Source organism: Fusarium odoratissimum (assembly GCF_000260195.1).
Source record: "Fusarium odoratissimum NRRL 54006 unplaced genomic scaffold supercont1.4, whole genome shotgun sequence".
NCBI classification, from domain to species: Eukaryota; Fungi; Ascomycota; class Sordariomycetes; order Hypocreales; family Nectriaceae; genus Fusarium; species Fusarium odoratissimum.
This window is the reverse complement of record NW_022158690.1, coordinates 998692-1016366: the sequence shown is the minus strand read 5'-3', so window position 1 is coordinate 1016366 and position 17675 is coordinate 998692. Positions and strand designations below refer to the sequence as shown.

The following is a 17675-nucleotide window of genomic DNA, read 5'->3' as shown; positions in this document are numbered from 1 at the left end:
TGCCACTGCCAGTGCTCACTGACGGGAAATCGAAATCCTTCTTTAGGTAGTCGGCGCCTCTGCCCACCATCCACTTCTGCTCTCTCTTCTTCTCTCACATACAAACAACAAAACACCAAATCTGCCCATATTGGTACATTCATATCTACACCTCCAATACTCACGATACTTGGGGCATCTCTATTACTCACTGCTTTCGTCACACTCTCACTCCCATCCTTCGCCTTTTGGCTCCAACGCCCCGCTTTCTGGCGCGCTACTCAGCTCAGTCTCACTTTTTTCGGCTCCCTCTATAACCCGCCCAGCCGCGCCCGACGGGGTCAAACTCTCTCCCTACTCTCGGACAGACGCCGCTACCCGCGAGCAGCAAACACATAAAGTACCTGGCGTCTCCCCTCGACGTCGCCTGGTCCTGTTGGTCATGTTGGAACCCCAGGCCATGAGAGGGCCTATCGACCAGACAGTCGGCTATGGACATTCTCGAACACGAACCACTTCCTCAACCGCCTTTCCCATGCAATTTCAAACTTCTCACCTTGCCCAACCGGGCCCCAATCTCTCACAGAACCGTCGCTCACCTTCTGTGAATACTTTCAGCACCGCCTCGAGCATTCCTCCTCCTGCCGCCTACCGTTCTTCCTCACAATCCGAGCTTCGTCGCTCCACATCTAGCCGCTCAGGCGGAGCCAGCAGCCAACCCTCCAGCTATGTCGCTCTTCTCCGGAAACAAAAGGGCACCGTATGGTGTGATCGCTCTCAGTATGAAGACCCACGACTGCTAGCACAACAACGCGCTGCAAAGATGCGAGCAACTCTCGAGGTTGTTGGTGGATCACGCAGTGCTTCCGGTGGAGCCGGAGCAAGAACAAGCACCGGCCTCAGTACTACAAATAAGGTCGCCGCCAAGATTCCCAAGATTCGACATCATGGAAAGAACCCAGTTGTCGGCTACGCTCCTGGCGAGAACCATGTTGGTGTTGGCGGTGTGCCAATGCGACTTAGCGCTACTGAAGTTGAGGCTGAGAGCAGCGAAGACGAAAATGCCGGAAACCGCCCTCATCACCGTAGAACGGGGAGCAGCGGACGGAGCAGCACAACCAGCAGCCGCCGAAACCTTGCCTACCGCACATCAGGAGGCATGGGCAGCCAGCATAGCCGAAGGTGGAGTCCTGGTGACACACCTGAACGCACCGGCAGCTTGGTAGAGGCTACACCTGAAGACATTGTCGATGACGCTGCCAGCGGCAAGGCTCGCAGCATGGCGAGTGGCAGCAGTGGTGAACGCGCCGACAATGTGGGAGAGTTGAGCAATGCCCCTAGATTGGCCTCCAACTCTCTCATGCACTCGGCCCTTACTCGAGAGAAGAGTGTCAAGTCAGCTGATGAGCTGAGGAGACGTGGAAGTGTGGACGAGCGAACATCTACCCTTACCTCTGGCCGTCTTTTCATCGCCAACCCTGATTAAGGTGATATTTCACGCGACACAAACTCCAACTGGCTATAAACCACTATATCATGACACCATGAGCCAAGAGGAGGCTTCTTTTCCATCATTCGTTACAGCACACTTCGTATCAGGAGGTGGCTTGCATTGGTCGGCGTTCCAGCATTGTTTTACCGCTTGCTTTTCTACACTACCTATCGTTTTCAGGGACGCCACACCCTACGAATTTCCTTTTCCAATCTCTCGCTATTATCATCTCTACACCTCTTGAATGGACGAAGTGTGCATCTGGAGCGGGGACTCCACTGTCGTTGACTAACATACCGATAATGTTTGAAGATACCTCTGCCCTCTACTATAGCCAGGATTCAAGATAAAAGCATGCTTAATGATACCACCCCATGATCTCATCTGAGAACAAGGGGCTTCAAACAACCATGACAGTTCCGTCCCTGACTCCCTGTGAAGTTGAATTTTCTGTGGATCTAATTAAGATCGGCTCCCTCTCGTGTTGTCCACATCTGGTAAACTCTTATGTATGTCAGGGCTCCAGTGACGTTACCGTCCACTTGGTTGTCTGGTCGTTTCACTCTGGTCCCTTAGCGGCGCCAACCGTATATTCTCGGTTGCTGTTACGAGATCGGACCCCCTTAATGATATCACTGGGGATCCCCATGTTGGGTGTGGATGGCAATTTGTCGAAATGGGCATGTCGATCGTTGAATTACCAGGTTAGCCGCAGGCGCTTGAGGCGTTCCGGCTGCCACGCGGGGCACAGCCACAGAGACCCTGGAAATTCACCTAGCCGAGGCTTAGCCGCGTCTTCCCTGTCACCTCTCAGCGCGTTTCTTAATTGCCCACTTAAAGATTATGGCGCCAAATCGACGCGTCGGGTCGCGCTTTCCATTAACTTTGGTCTCCTTTGGGGAGGAGGCTTCCCTTTCAACTTGGATGCTTCATGCCACCTGCGGATCTCTTGCACCTACCCAAGAGATTATTCACATCTTTCCAAACAACCTCGGGCTTCAAACAAAGCTTTATCAAACGGAATGATTGTGCCTTTGTTTTAATTCTTTTTAATTGACCTTTAATCGCATGATTTCTTCCTACTCACGATACCTAACAACCACCTTTCTCAAGACCGTTACTGATCATCACCGTCATATTTCGCACCACACGACAACCCTTTCGCTTTGAGCGAATCGAAATTGAGCTGATCAGCTCGCAATAAAGCACCATGCCCCTCTACGAACTTTCACCGAACATTCAAGAATCTGAGGCTACTGGCCGTAAGAGAAGTCACGATGAATTCATGGGAAATAATGATGGAATAGACACCGCAGAAGACATCAAGTTGCCGTCTTTGGCTTCTGATCGACCAAATGGAGAATTTGGTAAGTCCGGGGAGCGCATCAGTTGTGATAAGTATTAATTGTCCGTAGCATTGTCTTCCGCTTCATCTGGGGAAAGAGCCCCATCGCCAACTTCATCAGAACTGAGTGATCCTGGTACAAGCACTCCTCCTCGTCGGTCTTCATCCCCTCAAACACCAGCCAAGACACAAATCACACAGACGACTATCAATTCGACATCGAAACCTGCTACCACTCTGGTAAAGAGAAAGAAATTGACGCCTGCTGAAAAAGCCGAGAAGGAAAAGGAAAATGCCAGGCAGAAGGCAGAAAAGGAGAAGGAGAATGCTCGACTCAAAGAAGAACGTGAACAGAAAGCAGCTATCCGAGCAGTTGAGAAAGCTAAGATTGAAGCTGAGAAGGTAGCTAAAGCTAAAGAACGTGACGAGAAACGACGTCAAAAGGAAGAGGAAAAGAAACGCAAGGACGACGAGAAGAAGCGAAAGGAAGAGGAAGAGGAAAAGAAGGCTCGGCAGCAACGAACACTCGGCTCCTTCTTCAAGGTTCCGAGCACTCCTAAGAAGACTGTCGACATTCCTCAACCTAAAAATGCCACGTCAGGAGACACTAGCCCAGCAAAACCTGCGAGCAAACCACCAAAGAACGAATACGAGAAGATATTTAAGCCTTTTTTCATCAAGGACAACACACGAATTGCCCATATTGGGCCTGAGATGGACACCGAAACACGCGAGGTTAAATCTAAGATCCTAGATGAATGCGTCGGTGGTCAACGAGCTGGAGAGTTGGATCCTTCTCGGTTCGACCCAACTCGACTCTTTTCTTTGCCTAGCAAGCCTCGAAAACGAGGCGTGCTCCATCATCCAGTTAAGCACATCATGGAGCAAGTCTACAGAGAGACAGAAAAGGCGGAAAACGCGGGTCCTGAGCATGTTGATAAGATCATGCGAGACACCCGTCAGAAGCTTTCCAAGGTGCCCATGAAGGTGATTTCGTTTTCACAAGACGTGCGGCCCCCTTACTATGGAACCGTAACTTTCAAGCCATTCGTACTTGGAAAGCTCAACATGAGCCAGCTGGCTCGAACGCCAACAGCAAGACGACTGCCTCTTGACTACGACTATGATTCGGAAGCTGAGTGGCAGGGGGGAGAAGAAGGAGAGGATCTCGATGTTGACGATGATGAAGAGGAGATGGACGACGAAGATGACATGGATGAGTTTCTCGATGATTCGGAAGATGCTGGTCTATCTCGACGAATCTTTGCAAACACCATTGAGCCAGACAGCACCGGGATCTGTTTTGAGAATGGAAGCACCGTGGCGAATCAGGTTATCTACGACCACAGGATGGAGTTCATGCATGGTAAGTCTCAATTGGACCTGAGTGGAATGAGCATATATTGACCTATTTCCAGATGGACTTCAGCAAACCTGGGGTATTGATCCATTCTCAACGGAATATTGGGAACCTGAAGTCAAGAACAAGATACTCAAGCCTACGAAAACCACAGCGGCATCTGATGGTAGCAGCAAGATGCCCCCTCCTCCTACGCCTGCGAATGCGTTTTCAGCTTTGACAGGCAGCAACGGCAACACTGGTGGTGATGCACCAAAGCTCGTCAAGTCTGAGCTACTTGATGACGTGAAGAGAGCTATTTTGAGCAACAAAGCTTTATCCAAGGTTGGAATTATCGACTTTCTCTACCATCAATTTCGGGACGACGTATCTCGCACTGAGGTGAAGAATACTGTGGAGTTGGTAGCAGAAAAGATCGGTAAAGGGCGCTCCAAGGAGTGGGCGCTGAAGAGTGGACATGAGATTGCCTCATGAGTATTGACTGGGAGAATCGGAACGACATGATAATTTTTGGCTGAATATTAGCGTCGGAGTGACAGGTCTGCTTGGGATTGCTTCATGGAATTGATTGGAATGGAAAAAGGAGGTTGATGTACAATTTTACAGCAAGCATCAGGACGATGTCGAGGTATCTGATATTGCATGCGATAGACATGGAGTAGATACCCTCATACTATTCGAGTTGGTGAAAAGATTACCAATCTAGCAACAATTATTGCATTGTGTTAAAGTTAGTGACTGTTTTAGAAATTCAAAGCAATAACAGTCTCATTTCTGTCTGAGCTCCTGATAGTGATGACGGAAGCTTGCGGGGCCAAATTAGAGACCTGGGGGACCGCGCGCCCCTGAAGATTCAGGATCCACGAATAATAGTGGACGTGTTTCTGGAACTGTTCCTCATTCCTCCAAACCAAAACAACTTGACGATTTATTCTACATCTCGTTAAGCTCAACGCCTCGTGCCGATATCTAAGCCGCGAGCCAAACCGTATCTGTATCTATTCGTTTTGTGCCGCTCAATCATTGAACCCTCTTTCCCACTGCCTCTATTTTGAAGGCGATTACGAAAGCTTGCCGCTTGTGCCTTGGAACTCTAAGCTTTTGAGCTACCTCACCACATTCCTTCGACCGCGCGCAATGATAAATCGATCACAATAACATCACTCGCTCACATTACTTCTCTCATTTTATTCTCCTGTTATCGGCAGCGCGACATGTGCGCTCGCCCAGCATGGAGGATCCCTGGGGTTCCCCTTGGACTAACGACGAGCCACCGAAGATAGACCTTCCCGCGCCGCCGCCACATGCGCACTTCACTGCAGACCACTCGGGCAGTTCACAGCGCGTTTCGCCTGCTCATACGCCATGGAACGAAGATGATGATGCATGGGGCGGATGGGCCGAGGCGGGTAAAGATAGTAGCCCGCGCTGGGGCAGAAGTCCTGGCTTGCGCCCCATGGGGGGTAGTCCAGCTGGTTCGAGGTTACCATCGCCGACCCCGGATCCATGGGGACGCTCGCCAACGTTTGATACAGCACGATTACGAAAGGAGGATAACGGAGATTCAGCGATTAGTCTCGGTGAAGGACTGCGACCGATTGTAGGGCGTGTTGCAACGAGGACACCATCACCTGCGCGGTCACTTAAAGAGAACGCAGCAGATATCTGGCAGCAAGCAGACCCGGCGCTTTCGAATAGGAGCTTAAGTCCTTTACCGATCGAAGATGAAGGTCGACCGGAATCACCGAGTGGAGTACCTAGACCAGCTTTACAGCGTGGAATAAGACCGCCTGCTTTGCGACAACCTTCCAATAAGGTTTCTGAGTTGGTGGAGATGTACGATGATATGGCAAAGAGTAGCCATAGTACTTCGCCTATTGATCCATCCATGCGGAAGGTGTCGGACAATGCTTCGGTGCAGGATGTCACGATTGACATGAAGGTTGACGAACCAGATGGGATTGAAGAGGAATTACAGGCGAAGGTCGAGGCGGAGGAGGAATTGAAGGAAGAGTCGAATGAGAAACTTGAAGTTGGACTAGAAGAGGAGATGGAAGCGGAGGTGGAAGAGAAGTCGAAACTTCAACCCGAGCCAGACGCGAAAGTCGAGATCGTGTCTGAAGAAACCCTAGATCAAGACGAGAATGTGATGGAGAATGGAATTGCAGAGTCACCCAAGGATGAAGATCAAGGGCAGACAGACTCAGACTCATGGTCGGATTTCGAATCACCCATGAAGGAGGCACAGCAAGACGAGGCTAAACAACCTGAAGTTGAAGTTTCCAAAGAACAGCCAACAGTAACAACAACTGACACGGCGAGCCATGAAGAGACATCCAAAGAACCAGCACCAGCTCCGCCGAAACCACCCTCGGAACCATTCGCAATTGACATGACAAAGCTGGATGATATCTTCCCATCAATCGAAACGAGCTTCCCATCCCCGGAGCCGATTCCTGATGTCATTATCGACGACAGCTTCACTTCCATCTCGGAGCGCAAAGCATGGTATCTTATGTCGAGACCTGGTTCGATGCGGAAGCACAACTTGGGAGACGACGAAAACTATGTTCGCGTTGGTTGGGGAAACTCCCAGGTTCGTGAACAGGCAATCAGAATTGTCAGGCGATGGATGGAGGAAGACTCGATCACGGGCCGTGTTGTTCTCGGCCGAAGAGGTGGTGCAGCTGGTGCAAAGATCTTCAACTGGGATTCATCGGCGCCATCCACCGAGATCTCAATCTCCGAACTTTTGGCGAGGAAGAATCATTCGAGACAGGCTTCAGCAGCTTCCAAAGGAACCGTCGCGTCGCCTACAGCTGCAGCGTTTGGATGGGGTAGCAACCTCATTCCTTCGCCAACTGTTGCTGCACCCTCTTCTGCGCCTCGCACTTCGACCACAAGTGAGCCGAGGTTACCAGTTGAAACGTCGCCCGTTGAGGCCACGAAAACATCCCCTGTGTCAAAGACAAAGGCACCTCCTTTGGCATCTCCTCCAAGACCACGTATCACCGAGGAGCCTCCTTCTCCTATCAAGCCTACACCATTAAAACCTACAAACCGACCTATCTCTATAACGCAACCTTTACATTTCCCAGCGTCACCTACGATCTCGGAACCACAGTCTCCACTCAATCCTCCTTCGTTTCTATCAACAAACCGACCGGTATCGGTATCGCAAGCACCGACATCCCCTCTAGCACAACCTCCAACAAACGCAGGCTGGGGCGAAGATGATGACGATGATGATTGGGGCGACATGGTTTCATCACCCACAGCTGAAACAACCGGCGGGTTTACTTCCATGGATGCGATTGTGGATGATAGTTCGAATGACATCAAAGACCATACCAGTCAGCCCTCAATTACAGCTCAAAGTCCGTTGGATGACATAGTCCAGAGTGCACCGCAATCTGAAATAGTGACTAACGGCCGACCGTCTACGGATACTCTGCCTTTACCTCCTCAAAGCTCTGCGCCTAACCACGCTCAATCGCCCACGGACCCCTGGAACATTTCAGCGCTGCAAGGCATAGCTTCGAGCCACTCTCGATCGACTACTGTCGATTTGACTGCTTCCCCTGTGAAGAGCTTGATCCCCAATCATTCAAGATCCACAACAATTGATTTGGGAACACCTCGGCCGCCCTTGGCAAGTCTTGCATCCGCAAACCTGATATCAAACAAGGCCAAATCACCAATCGAGCAAGCAAACAAGGTCAGTACATGGGACTCATGGGGTTTAGGTTTGCTCGATGATTCCAACAAGCCAGTTAGGCCAAAGGAAGATGGGATGTTTGCAAGCCAACAGCTACAAGCTCCTACGCCACTTGACACATTCAAAGACATGGCTTCTCCTAAAAAGCCCCGGCCGGTATCACTACCTGTCCCTCCGCGACCAGAACCAGCCGCTGAGTCCTTTAAAGACGACGAGATCGTCGCAAATATTCTTCGAGATCTGCCGGATCTCTCTTACATGTTACGATAATGTGGGGTAGTCATGAGGAGTAAGAGAAGGAAAAATACGTTATCGAAAGGGGTAAACATTGCTGCTAGGGAGTTGCTTCATGATTGGCAGATTGCCAGCTGTATATCAATCATTCAAGGCGTTGATCCGTGTTTTGGATAGCATTGCCGTCATATAATTGTTGGAAATAACATAGAAATTATGAATTACTGCAAGCTGTTTTTGAGCTTTCTTTGGCGTGACGTCTTGCCGGACGAGACATGTGCATGCTGCCTAGAGAGGAATACGGTTCATGCAATACTTCAAGGGCGGATTGTAAACAGGCGGACTTCACCTCGCTATCAACATAATCTTTAACTCTACTACACGCCCTAGTATATTACGCCCGAACGAGATGTTGTAAACAAAGTTGGCCCCAATGGTCTCGCAACCTCCGCCAACTCATCAAAGACAGGTGATCCTTCAGTGAACAGCTCACCAGCAAGATATTTTATATCAATACTATAACCACATTCTACGGAATGATAAGGAATGCAAGACTCTCCGCATAGCCTCGCGCTATCTCGGCTGTTATTAAGGTCACTTTCACTGGCGTAGAGGCTTCACGACGCTATTGGAAGAAGAATCCCACATTCTCTTGAAGCCGAGCCATAAAGTGTTTCTCGTTCAGAGAATTTGCAGTGTTCCAAGAAAAGGATCCAAAGATATGCCATGGTAGGTATGCATAATGGCTTAGGAGCTTGATGTTGTAAGTAGTCACCCCAAACACTGCTAACATTAGTTAGTTATTTGAGGACTATATATATCATTACTATACGCAAAGAACTTAATGATATTCTTGAATCGCTGTTCTGGTTTTGATTTTCGCTCCAGTGCCCTTAAGCTCCTTGAGCTGATCAGTCTCGTGTGGAAGAAAATGATGATATGCAACGAGCCAGGGAGATCACGGACATGAAATAACGCCAACAAGTCGCTAAAAAAGAGTCACACGATAGCTTTTGGTCTGGATTCAATAGCTTCCCAAAAAGTCGGGCAACTGACAGGAAACGACGACGAGGTTGACTGGTTGTGTAACTCGAAACCAACTGAAAAAGGGTGCAAGGATGAATCGTCTCACTGCTAACTAAGGCCATTGTTTACTTATTGGATCACGGAAGTGACAATAGTTAGAAAGACTTATGATAGTTTCAAAGAATAGAACTCCATTGACACCGACATATATGGGTCACATTGTGCGACGATATCGTATATGGCTCGTTTCGTGTAAGGAGATATATACTAAGTAGAATGAATATAGGCTCAAGAACTATTAATCGTGGTTCATTCTAACAAAATCAATACATTAGAAAACTCGATAAAAAGGGGCTCTGTTTCTATGGTAGTGTTCTATTTCGTACTACCTCTATCCATGACCAGTCCTGCCAGTTGAGTTGACAGCCCCCAACCAATCTCTCAAGTGACAATAAAAACTTCGATCCTGATGCAACAGCTGGATTATTCCATCATAAGATATATGTTCTTGATCAAATCAATTTCTTGTGATCTGTGTGTCTTTTCAATGAAGGCGAAGAACCCCTGAATGGAGTAGACGGTCAGCTACCAGCATATGAAAATCTTATAAGCTGCCTTGTCTTACCTTATGTAGGTGCAAGATTATTACAAGCATCCAATTAGTCGGTAGTTGATGGGAGAATAAGCTTTGAGATGCTCTCGGGCACAGCCCTTATCTTGTTACTCCCTCGAGTGTTGAGATGTTCGCATATGAAAATATCTGCTTGGTCGAGAGTCTTCCACACGAATTGATTTGAAGTCAACCATGCAAACTCCAGAGGTGCCCGCTCCGCAGCAACTCGTCATCTAAGGCCACAGCCTGATGCGTGAGAACCAGAGCATTGCTTGGTGACGCCGTCTATAAAATCCGCAGTCATCGCAGACAAACGTGCGAAAAGGGTCATCGGCATGAGGCTCTAGCGCCAGAGTAACGCCGTCGTTGCAAGCACCTCGCCCAAGGGTGCCGCAGTCGTCGCAATCTGGAAGCAACTTCGCCGTCTCCTAGAGGCGAAATTGACCATCGCAATGCGCGCAGGTTCGGTAGAAGACGAGCGTTTGGCACATGTTGGTGTATAGGTAGGTAGGTTGAAAGATCCGAAGGAGAGATCTCGCAAGGGATAGACACGCTGATAATATCTATAGAAAAAGCAATATTGAGGATATGAGTTATCTATGAGAGAGGAAAGGGGAATAGGGGATAAAGAGGTATTTATAAGATTGGAAAAGAGACGAGATGGGAAGGTCATTCAGAGAACAAACGGCCTTGACGCGCGGCCATTATGAATCAGTTTGCACTTAGGGACAGTGAATCAGGGTGTAATTTGGCCTGTAAGTCACTGGAAACCTCTAGACTTATTCTGAGTCACTGCACGATGGTGGAATTAGTAGTGTTCAAAGGCAATTTGTGATACTGTATTGGAGTGATACCATGTCCGTGATGATACACCAAAAGGCAATGTCATCACATGATCTACTTTCCTACCTTGGTTTTCTATTAGGAAACTTTCTTACCTGGAATACCCATACTTGTTGTCCTCGCGAGCCTCCATGATTTGGTTGTTGAGTTGATGACTCTCATAAGCATGTCTGGATCGACAGCCTCGACAACGGTAGTTCTCGTTTGCACCTTGGAGAGACTGGTCAGGCAGAGTAGTGCGAATTACATCGCATGATCCACAGCCATCCTGATGTTTGCAGTATTCGATCTCATGGACGCGTTGGCAGACGATGCACTTGCGACACCAGATCTTGATTTCGCACATGATTGTTGATTGATGATAGAGTTGATGAAAGAATTGGTAAAAGTCTTGGGTCGTTTCTTTTGTTCCTCCTGGATTGAGGTTTGTAATATTGTGGAAAGGATTGGAAGAGTAATGGCTTTGAGGATGAATATATAGCAGTAGCAACAGTCACTCACCGGAGAGGGAGCAGCTCCATATTCAATAGTTCAAGACAGTGAACGTTCTAAAGCCAACCCAACATTTTCGTCTCATAATGCGAATAGATCCTTTGTTCGTATATGTTACGAGGCGTCCGTGACTCACAACCGATTGTACAGACAAAGAACAGTAATAGCATAGGAACAGGAATATGAGACGCTCTGTATGATCTATCACGAAAAGAATACAGATAAATCGATACGTGTTCTTTTGACTACACAATATCGAAAAAGAACAAATAACACCAGAACATAACGTGATGACGCCGCGTAAGTCTAGAACAATACCATAATCTAATTTGTGAATTGAACTTTGCAACAGACATATCATATTTTGGAGATGATGCCCAGTTGCCACTATCCAAACTAGCCCCTGTTGAACCCTGTCTGGAACAAGCCATTCTACCCTATCGATCTGATAGTGTCTCACTGCTCTTCCAGCCTAATCTCCAAATCCTCGTTACTCTGTCTACTCAACCCAGGTGGCGCATAGATAACTCCATGAACCCTCACCCCTCTTCCAGTCCTGTCGAGCCTCCTATTCAGGCGTAAAGTACGTCTACATCGAGGAGGCCTACACTCTCTGCAATATCGATCCCAACCCCATCCAGTTGGACTGATTTGTCGGAATACCCAGTCGACGCCTAAAAAACAAGCGCCATAAGTACACAGGTCTGTGTTCTCAGCTTCTTCGCACATGGGGCGATATGCTCGCGATACTTCGTGTCGGATGCGGCAGACAGGACACCGTGCCCAAAAGATGACCCCTTGGCACATTTTTAGTCGACCTAGTGATTGTAGCTGAGAGATTGAGTTGATGGTGCGGTAAACGAGTGAAGGGCAGAATGGGTGGGAGGGAGTGAACTTATACTGCTCTTCTTTTCTCTTCACTAGAGGCCGTGATTCGCCTGGTGCATGTCCGTGACAGAGATTCAGTTATATCGTTTGTCTTCAACCAGTAGAATCACCGGCGCGAAACATTATTGATCACAGCAGCAGGCTCTGAATTAGGACTGGAGTGCTACAGTGGAAAACAATCCGCCCCCAAACGCGTCACACACTCACTGCTCCTCAGTCTTCCTCCCCTTATTCGCCCGGTATAATCTGGCAAATGCACCAGCCTCGTCTTTCAACAACTCCTGAGGGGCTCCAAACTCAACCAAAGAACCCTTGTCCAACACGGCAACTTTGTCAAAGTCGAGCAGTGTATCAATGCGATGAGCGATCATGATAATCGTACAGTCCGAGAACTCGGTACGGATGACCTCTTGCATCCTTGCATCTGTCTGTGTATCGACGCTACAAACGGTGTCAGAAACAAGAAAAGTTCAAGGTTGATGAAATGGCTTACCTGCTTGTCGGCTCATCAAGAATGAGCAGTGAACTTCTCTTCAATAACGCTCTTGCAAGACAGAAAAGCTGGCGCTGACCGTGAGACAAAAAGTTCTCGTCCATCTTCTCATCAAGAGGATCCTTATTGTCGTCGATCTTGGCTTCGATGACAGACCAGATACCAACTCGCTCGAGGGCGCTTCTGACCTCATCATCTGACGCCGTATTGCATGGGTCAAGATTGGCACGGATGGTATCGCCAAAGACAAATGGATCCTGCGTCAAGCAGCTTAAACGCTGGCGGATCAAATATCTAGGTACCGTCGAAATATCTTGTCCATCAAGAGTGATCTGGCCATTGACGATCTCTGCCATGCGGAGAAGGGCTTGGACGAAAGAACTCTTTCCACTTCCACTTCGACCACAAAGACCAAGCTTTTGTCCGGGTTTGATGCTAAACGAAAGCCCGCGTAGCACAGGTTCAGTAGTTTGCCTATAGAGTCAACACATTGGACAAAGCCTTTGTTGGTGTAGATCCCACTTACTCATACTGAACATCCAGATTCTTGACTTCAAGACTGCCTTGTCTCGGCCACAATTCCCCTGGTTCATTGTCTTCGTTTGTCTTTTGTTCATCTGGTGCAGAAGAACAGAACATGCGAATGCGCGCAATAGCGCCCAGTGATGTCTCGAGGATCGACCAGTTGAGAATAATACCCTTCATGTTGGTACCAAGTCTCATCATGTTGACAAGCGCGATACCCAGAAGTGAAGGATCAATCTTTTCGCGGAGGGTTACAGCAAAAACCACGAGAATGATCGTCAAGAATGCTACCACCATATCCAGAACCAGAGTCAGCCATCGCTGAATACAGTTGAGAAGATAAGCTGGCTTCTGGGCATCATCAATTCGACTCAGCGCCTTGTCAGTATACGGCTGAATCCAACCAAAGGCTCGAATTGTGGCCAGTCCGTCGATGGTCTCGAGGAAATGTGAGAACAGCGGCGCCTTGTGTTCGATTCTAAACAATGTGTTAGTAACAATATTGAACCATTCAAGATCACGCTTATCTTACTCCAGAAGACGGAGTTGTTTGGATGTTCGGACATAGAAACGCTGGATGAGGGCAAGCACAACGATCACGAATGGAATTGAGATGGCAAACCAGCTGACAGCTGCCATAGCAAGACCAGCAGCACCAAAGCATGCAGCAACCTCTGTAATGGATATTAGCTTGCATCAACCATAATGCATAGATATATCTCACCAAAGAGGAAGATGGAAAAGGCCATAGGGAGAATAATGTCAACATGGCGCAAATCCTGACTGAATCTATTGATCAGAGATCCCGCCGCACTGTTGTGAAGGAAGGATAGGGGAGCGCCCATAGCAGCGTTTAGGAGTCGTGAATGAAGCAATTTTCCACTAACGGGTCCGCAAACCAAAAGGAACATCCTGGGTTCTTGTCAGTAAAGGTCGCACTTTTACAGTCGGTTTCACTCACGCAATGGCAAGCGTAATAAGAATGCCCTCGAAGGCAGACAGGACGGTATATATGCTGAGCCAGTAGCCAATATCTCTGCTATCACGACCTTTTCCATCACCCCACCAAGTGACCCAAACATCTGATACAGGTTAGCAGTGTGTAGATTTTATTCAATAGAGAACTTACATCGAAAGGACGTAATAACCCCTGCACTGGCGATAAGGAGTATCTGGGCGAGCATGTTATGTATCCCATTAGCCTTGAAGTAGTACATAAACACGCTTCGATCACTCGGCACTTCAGTCGGTTCATCTTCAACCGCGTCCTTGTTGTCGGTCTTGTCACTCTCCTCTACAGGTTTGGTCTCGGCAGAAGGTTGGTCATCGTGATCGTCGTGGCTCGAAATGTCAAGATCGTGGATATATCCATTTCCGGATCGCAGTTCATGGTAAGTTCCTTGCTCAACAAGTCTCCCGCCCTTTTCAAGGACGACAACAAAGTCAGACTCTGGGAGCCTGTTCACTAAAAGGACGTCAAACCACTGAAGCATGATTCATTAGTAATAACGTACCTGCATGTGTAGCCAAAATAACAGTAGTGCCATTCTTTCGAAGAACACCATCCTTTCCAAAGACGCGAGTAAAGATGATCTGCTCAGTCACCTTGTCGAGTCCACTAAACACATCATCAAAGATGGCCACAGGCTTCCTGGAGTATAGGGCACGAGCTATAGCAATTCGTTGCTTCTGTCCACCGCTCAACTTGACTCCTTGCTCGCCAACCTGGGTAAGGTCTCTTTCAGGAAGCCGTCCCAAGTCGATGGTCAGGTCGCAGGCATTGATGACTGTCTCGAACCAGGCGCTGTCGTATCCCTTGGACTCTGCGATGATATTGGCACGGATTGTCGCATTCATAACCCAGGGAGTCTGGTCACAAAATGCGACTTCCGATGCGTCCAGAGACACATTACCCATAGAAGACGTTGTTTCGCCCAGAATAGCCTTCAGCAGACTCGATTTACCGGAACCAACCGGACCAACAAGCATGGTAAGCGATCCATTCTTGTGACTCGGGAAAGTTGTGTTGATGTCTTGAAGAACAGCTTTCTCGCCCCAGAGAAAGTTGCCATCCTCGATCACGATTCGACTTCCATCGGCTCCAACTGGGATATCTTTCAATGGAGTCGCCTCGATGGTTTCCTGGACGGGTTGCGAGCTCTCCGAAGATGATCTGGAAGTGTTTTTGACGCGGCCATTAACTTGGCGGCGGTCAATTCGCTCTTCCAAATTGAGAAAATCTTCCATTCTTCTGAAGCATCCAAAGACTGAGAAAGATCCTGGGATACTTCCGAGAAGATGCGATAGAGGGTCCATCATGACACCCAAGATAGACAATGCCGTGATAGCTTGGGCTGCAGAGAATGGTTCACCGTTTCCGAACTTTGCCGCAAGGGCATACGCGCCAAAAGTGATTGCTTCAGTCATTCCCACATTGCAGTTGGCTAAAAGAGTGAGCAAAGAGAATATCTGCCAGACCAGAACTACTTACTGATACAGTTCAGATAAACATTGATCAGGCGGTAATGTTTACCGGATTTGATCTCTTCATCCCGTTTCTGAGAAATGAGGCTGCTAAATCTTTCCGATAGTCCAAGCATCTTGACTGGTTTCATTGAGCCGAGAACCTCAGAAGTAAGATTAATGCGGTCCTGAGTGGCCTTCTGATATTTTATCTGGCGAGCGACCATCATCTTGCCAATGGAACCCGTAAGCAGGAGGCAGACTACACGGTTAGAATTGATTGGACCAGAAGACAGAGTTACTCACTGATTGCTGTGACGATAGGAGCAACACAAACAGCACCAAGCTGTGCTGCCAGCAGGTACATAGCAATGCCAACTGTGAGAGTGTTCGCCCAGGATTCAACCAAGAGCATGTGAAGTTTCTCGATCAGGGTTTCCACATCATTTCCCATGAGTGTGACAGCTGAAGACTCGCCGAGGTCGTCGGTAGGAAGTTTCATCATCTTACTGTAAATCATGGTCATGAGACCACCACGAACCATGGCGCCAGCTCTGAATGTCAGATGCTCGTACCACGCTGTGAGCAGCTATATAATGTCAGCATGGTGAACTTACATCGCTTGGGGCGATCATACCGCAGAACCGATAAAAACGAATGCGAATGCACCAATCAAGCCATAACCCAAGTTCATTGTCGAGTCAGACTCGGGCATCGTGAGGAATCGTAACGCGTTGCTGACAAGAAAGGGTTGAGAGATACTCAAAGCGATCATACCAATACGAGGTGGTATTATACCAAGAAGTTCCCATCTCAAGACAGTCACGGTTGCCAGAAATAGAGAAGGTTTCTTGCTCTTCGAGGTGGCTGTAGTCTCGAATTAGAGGTGTTGACTTCATCTCACTATGGTATCCTACCTTTCTTCCATGATTTTCCGAAACGAACTGCGAGCTTCTCTGAGGATAGCTTCTCGTAGATGGTAGGCAGGTCATTGTTAGTCAGAACAGTAGCCCAGCCTGAGATGAGGAGTGAGTTCAACCAGACAAAGAACCCGCGGCTGAAGGGGCCGCTTGTGCTTTCTTTTGAAATTGGCTTTTCGCTTGATATCAATATCTTGCGTTTCTCAATCGTTTCTAGTACAAGCAAGGTCAACTTGAAAATTGTCGAGGTTGAAAGAGTTGCAGCATACGCAATGTTCAGTGACATGAGCCATTCTGTACGAAGTCGAGCGGCGTCGAATAGAAGCGAGACAAATAAATACGCAGTGAGAATGAATGACGGTCGAACAGATTTGACGTGCTCGACGTGAGCCAACAAAAGAATGGCGAAAGCTGCTAAGAGATTGAGAATGGCCGCAGCTAGTGAGAAGCGAGTATTGAGCTTCTTGGCGGATGGAACTAAAGCTATTAAAACTACCTGCAAGACAGAATATATGGCGGAAGTGATCTGAGTAGTTTAATTTAGCCAAAATGTTAAGGAAGACAACCAAGAGTGTTCTTACCAGCTTTGGTGTATATGTCGCGTGACGCTTGGTCTTGTCTGGACTTCTAAAGAGGTAGAAGGCTCGTGGGCCGGCAATTGCAAGAAAAATAGCAGATGGAACGATGCTGAGGATACTCTCTTGAAAAGATACTGAGACACAGTTAGTCAATTGCTCACGTCAAGTTCCCTGGTGTGCTCACAGGTGAAATCAAATCCACCGCGACAACCCTCGGTCCAAACGCTGGGCCCAAAGAGGCTATCGCCACAGGCCGTAGAGTTGTAGCCGTCCATAACGGCTAAGACTATCACCAAAAGCCTGCAGCCCAAGAAAAAGGCCAAGCTTGAGTGTTTCTTGGCCTCTTGGGATGCAGAATGTTGCGAGCCAAGGAGAATATAGATGGAGTTGACGTCCCTGAGACCTTATACCCGTGGACCCAATAGCGTGGTAGTACCCTGCTCATGCATGCATCAGCTCCAATTGCACAGATCCTACAAGCCGTACGCGATTGTGGTTACTCTGCAACCACTACAGATAATCTAGAACGACGTTGATGCAGTTAATAGTTTGGCCATGTTAACGTTCCTATAGTGAAAAGGTCGTGCCGCATTCGAGAGTTGATTTTGGCAGCATCGGTCAGCACGCCGCAAAATAATGAGCATCTCGGACGAATAGAGTCCGTCAAAATGAGGAGACGGATCAAAATCCTTGTTGGGACGATTTC

At 48.2% G+C, this 17675-nt stretch overlaps 6 protein-coding genes across 8 annotated transcripts; 4 read left to right on the top strand and 2 right to left on the bottom strand.

Moving 5' to 3' along the window:
- Window positions 1-421: 421 nt before the first annotated feature.
- On the top strand, window positions 422-1465 carry FOIG_03498 (uncharacterized protein; the record flags this gene model as incomplete). Its single annotated transcript, XM_031201387.1, has 1 exon — window positions 422-1465. One exon carries the CDS (start codon window positions 422-424, stop codon window positions 1463-1465), a length of 1044 nt encoding a protein of 347 aa, XP_031068911.1.
- Window positions 1466-2681: 1216 nt separating this feature from the next.
- On the top strand, window positions 2682-4650 carry FOIG_03497 (uncharacterized protein; the record flags this gene model as incomplete). The annotated part of the gene is made up of 3 exons (XM_031201386.1): window positions 2682-2838; window positions 2887-4182; window positions 4235-4650. The coding sequence occupies 3 exons, from the start codon at window positions 2682-2684 to the stop codon at window positions 4648-4650; spliced, it is 1869 nt and encodes a 622-aa protein (XP_031068910.1).
- Window positions 4651-5029: 379 nt separating this feature from the next.
- Window positions 5030-8370, top strand: FOIG_03496 (uncharacterized protein). 2 transcript variants are annotated; one of them, XM_031201385.1, is made up of 2 exons: window positions 5030-5658; window positions 5712-8370. In XM_031201385.1, exons 1-2 carry the CDS (start codon window positions 5481-5483, stop codon window positions 8162-8164), a joined length of 2631 nt encoding a protein of 876 aa, XP_031068909.1. In that variant the 5' UTR covers window positions 5030-5480; the 3' UTR covers window positions 8165-8370. The 2 variants fall into 2 exon arrangements, with proteins under 2 accessions (XP_031068909.1, XP_031068908.1); XM_031201384.1 differs by having other exon boundaries at window positions 5030-8370.
- A 1740-nt stretch (window positions 8371-10110) lies between these two features.
- On the bottom strand, window positions 10111-10956 carry FOIG_03495 (uncharacterized protein; the record flags this gene model as incomplete). Its single annotated transcript, XM_031201383.1, has 2 exons — window positions 10111-10330; window positions 10706-10956. The coding sequence occupies 2 exons, from the start codon at window positions 10954-10956 to the stop codon at window positions 10111-10113; spliced, it is 471 nt and encodes a 156-aa protein (XP_031068907.1).
- A 436-nt stretch (window positions 10957-11392) lies between these two features.
- On the top strand, window positions 11393-11684 carry FOIG_03494 (uncharacterized protein; the record flags this gene model as incomplete). The annotated part of the gene is made up of 2 exons (XM_031201382.1): window positions 11393-11402; window positions 11455-11684. The coding sequence occupies 2 exons, from the start codon at window positions 11393-11395 to the stop codon at window positions 11682-11684; spliced, it is 240 nt and encodes a 79-aa protein (XP_031068906.1).
- Window positions 11419-17662, bottom strand: FOIG_03493 (uncharacterized protein). Of its 2 annotated transcripts, XM_031201380.1 has the most exons (14): window positions 17154-17662; window positions 16973-17103; window positions 16389-16917; window positions 16109-16338; window positions 15778-16060; window positions 15500-15733; window positions 14523-15452; window positions 14138-14473; window positions 13970-14090; window positions 13733-13920; window positions 13541-13682; window positions 13010-13486; window positions 12484-12957; window positions 11419-12431 (listed from the first exon to the last, which is right to left on the bottom strand). In XM_031201380.1, the coding sequence occupies exons 1-14, from the start codon at window positions 17242-17244 to the stop codon at window positions 12194-12196; spliced, it is 4404 nt and encodes a 1467-aa protein (XP_031068904.1). In that variant the 5' UTR covers window positions 17245-17662; the 3' UTR covers window positions 11419-12193. The 2 variants fall into 2 exon arrangements, with proteins under 2 accessions (XP_031068904.1, XP_031068905.1); XM_031201381.1 differs by having other exon boundaries at window positions 11806-12431; window positions 13010-13682.
- Between the last annotated feature and the right edge of the window lie 13 nt (window positions 17663-17675).

Excerpts from the sequence above, each read along its gene's own strand:
- FOIG_03496 (XM_031201384.1), top strand. The coding sequence starts at position 5,408 with ATGGAGGATCCCTGGGGTTCCCCTTGGACTAACGACGAGCCACCGAAG.
- FOIG_03493 (XM_031201380.1), bottom strand. The coding sequence starts at position 17,244 with ATGGACGGCTACAACTCTACGGCCTGTGGCGATAGCCTCTTTGGGCCC. Across the intron at positions 16,918-16,972 it reads CGACATATACACCAAAGCTG|ATCACTTCCGCCATATATTC; the intron begins GTAAGAACACTC and ends TAAACTACTCAG. Across the intron at positions 13,487-13,540 it reads AAACAACTCCGTCTTCTGGA|AATCGAACACAAGGCGCCGC; the intron begins GTAAGATAAGCG and ends CACATTGTTTAG.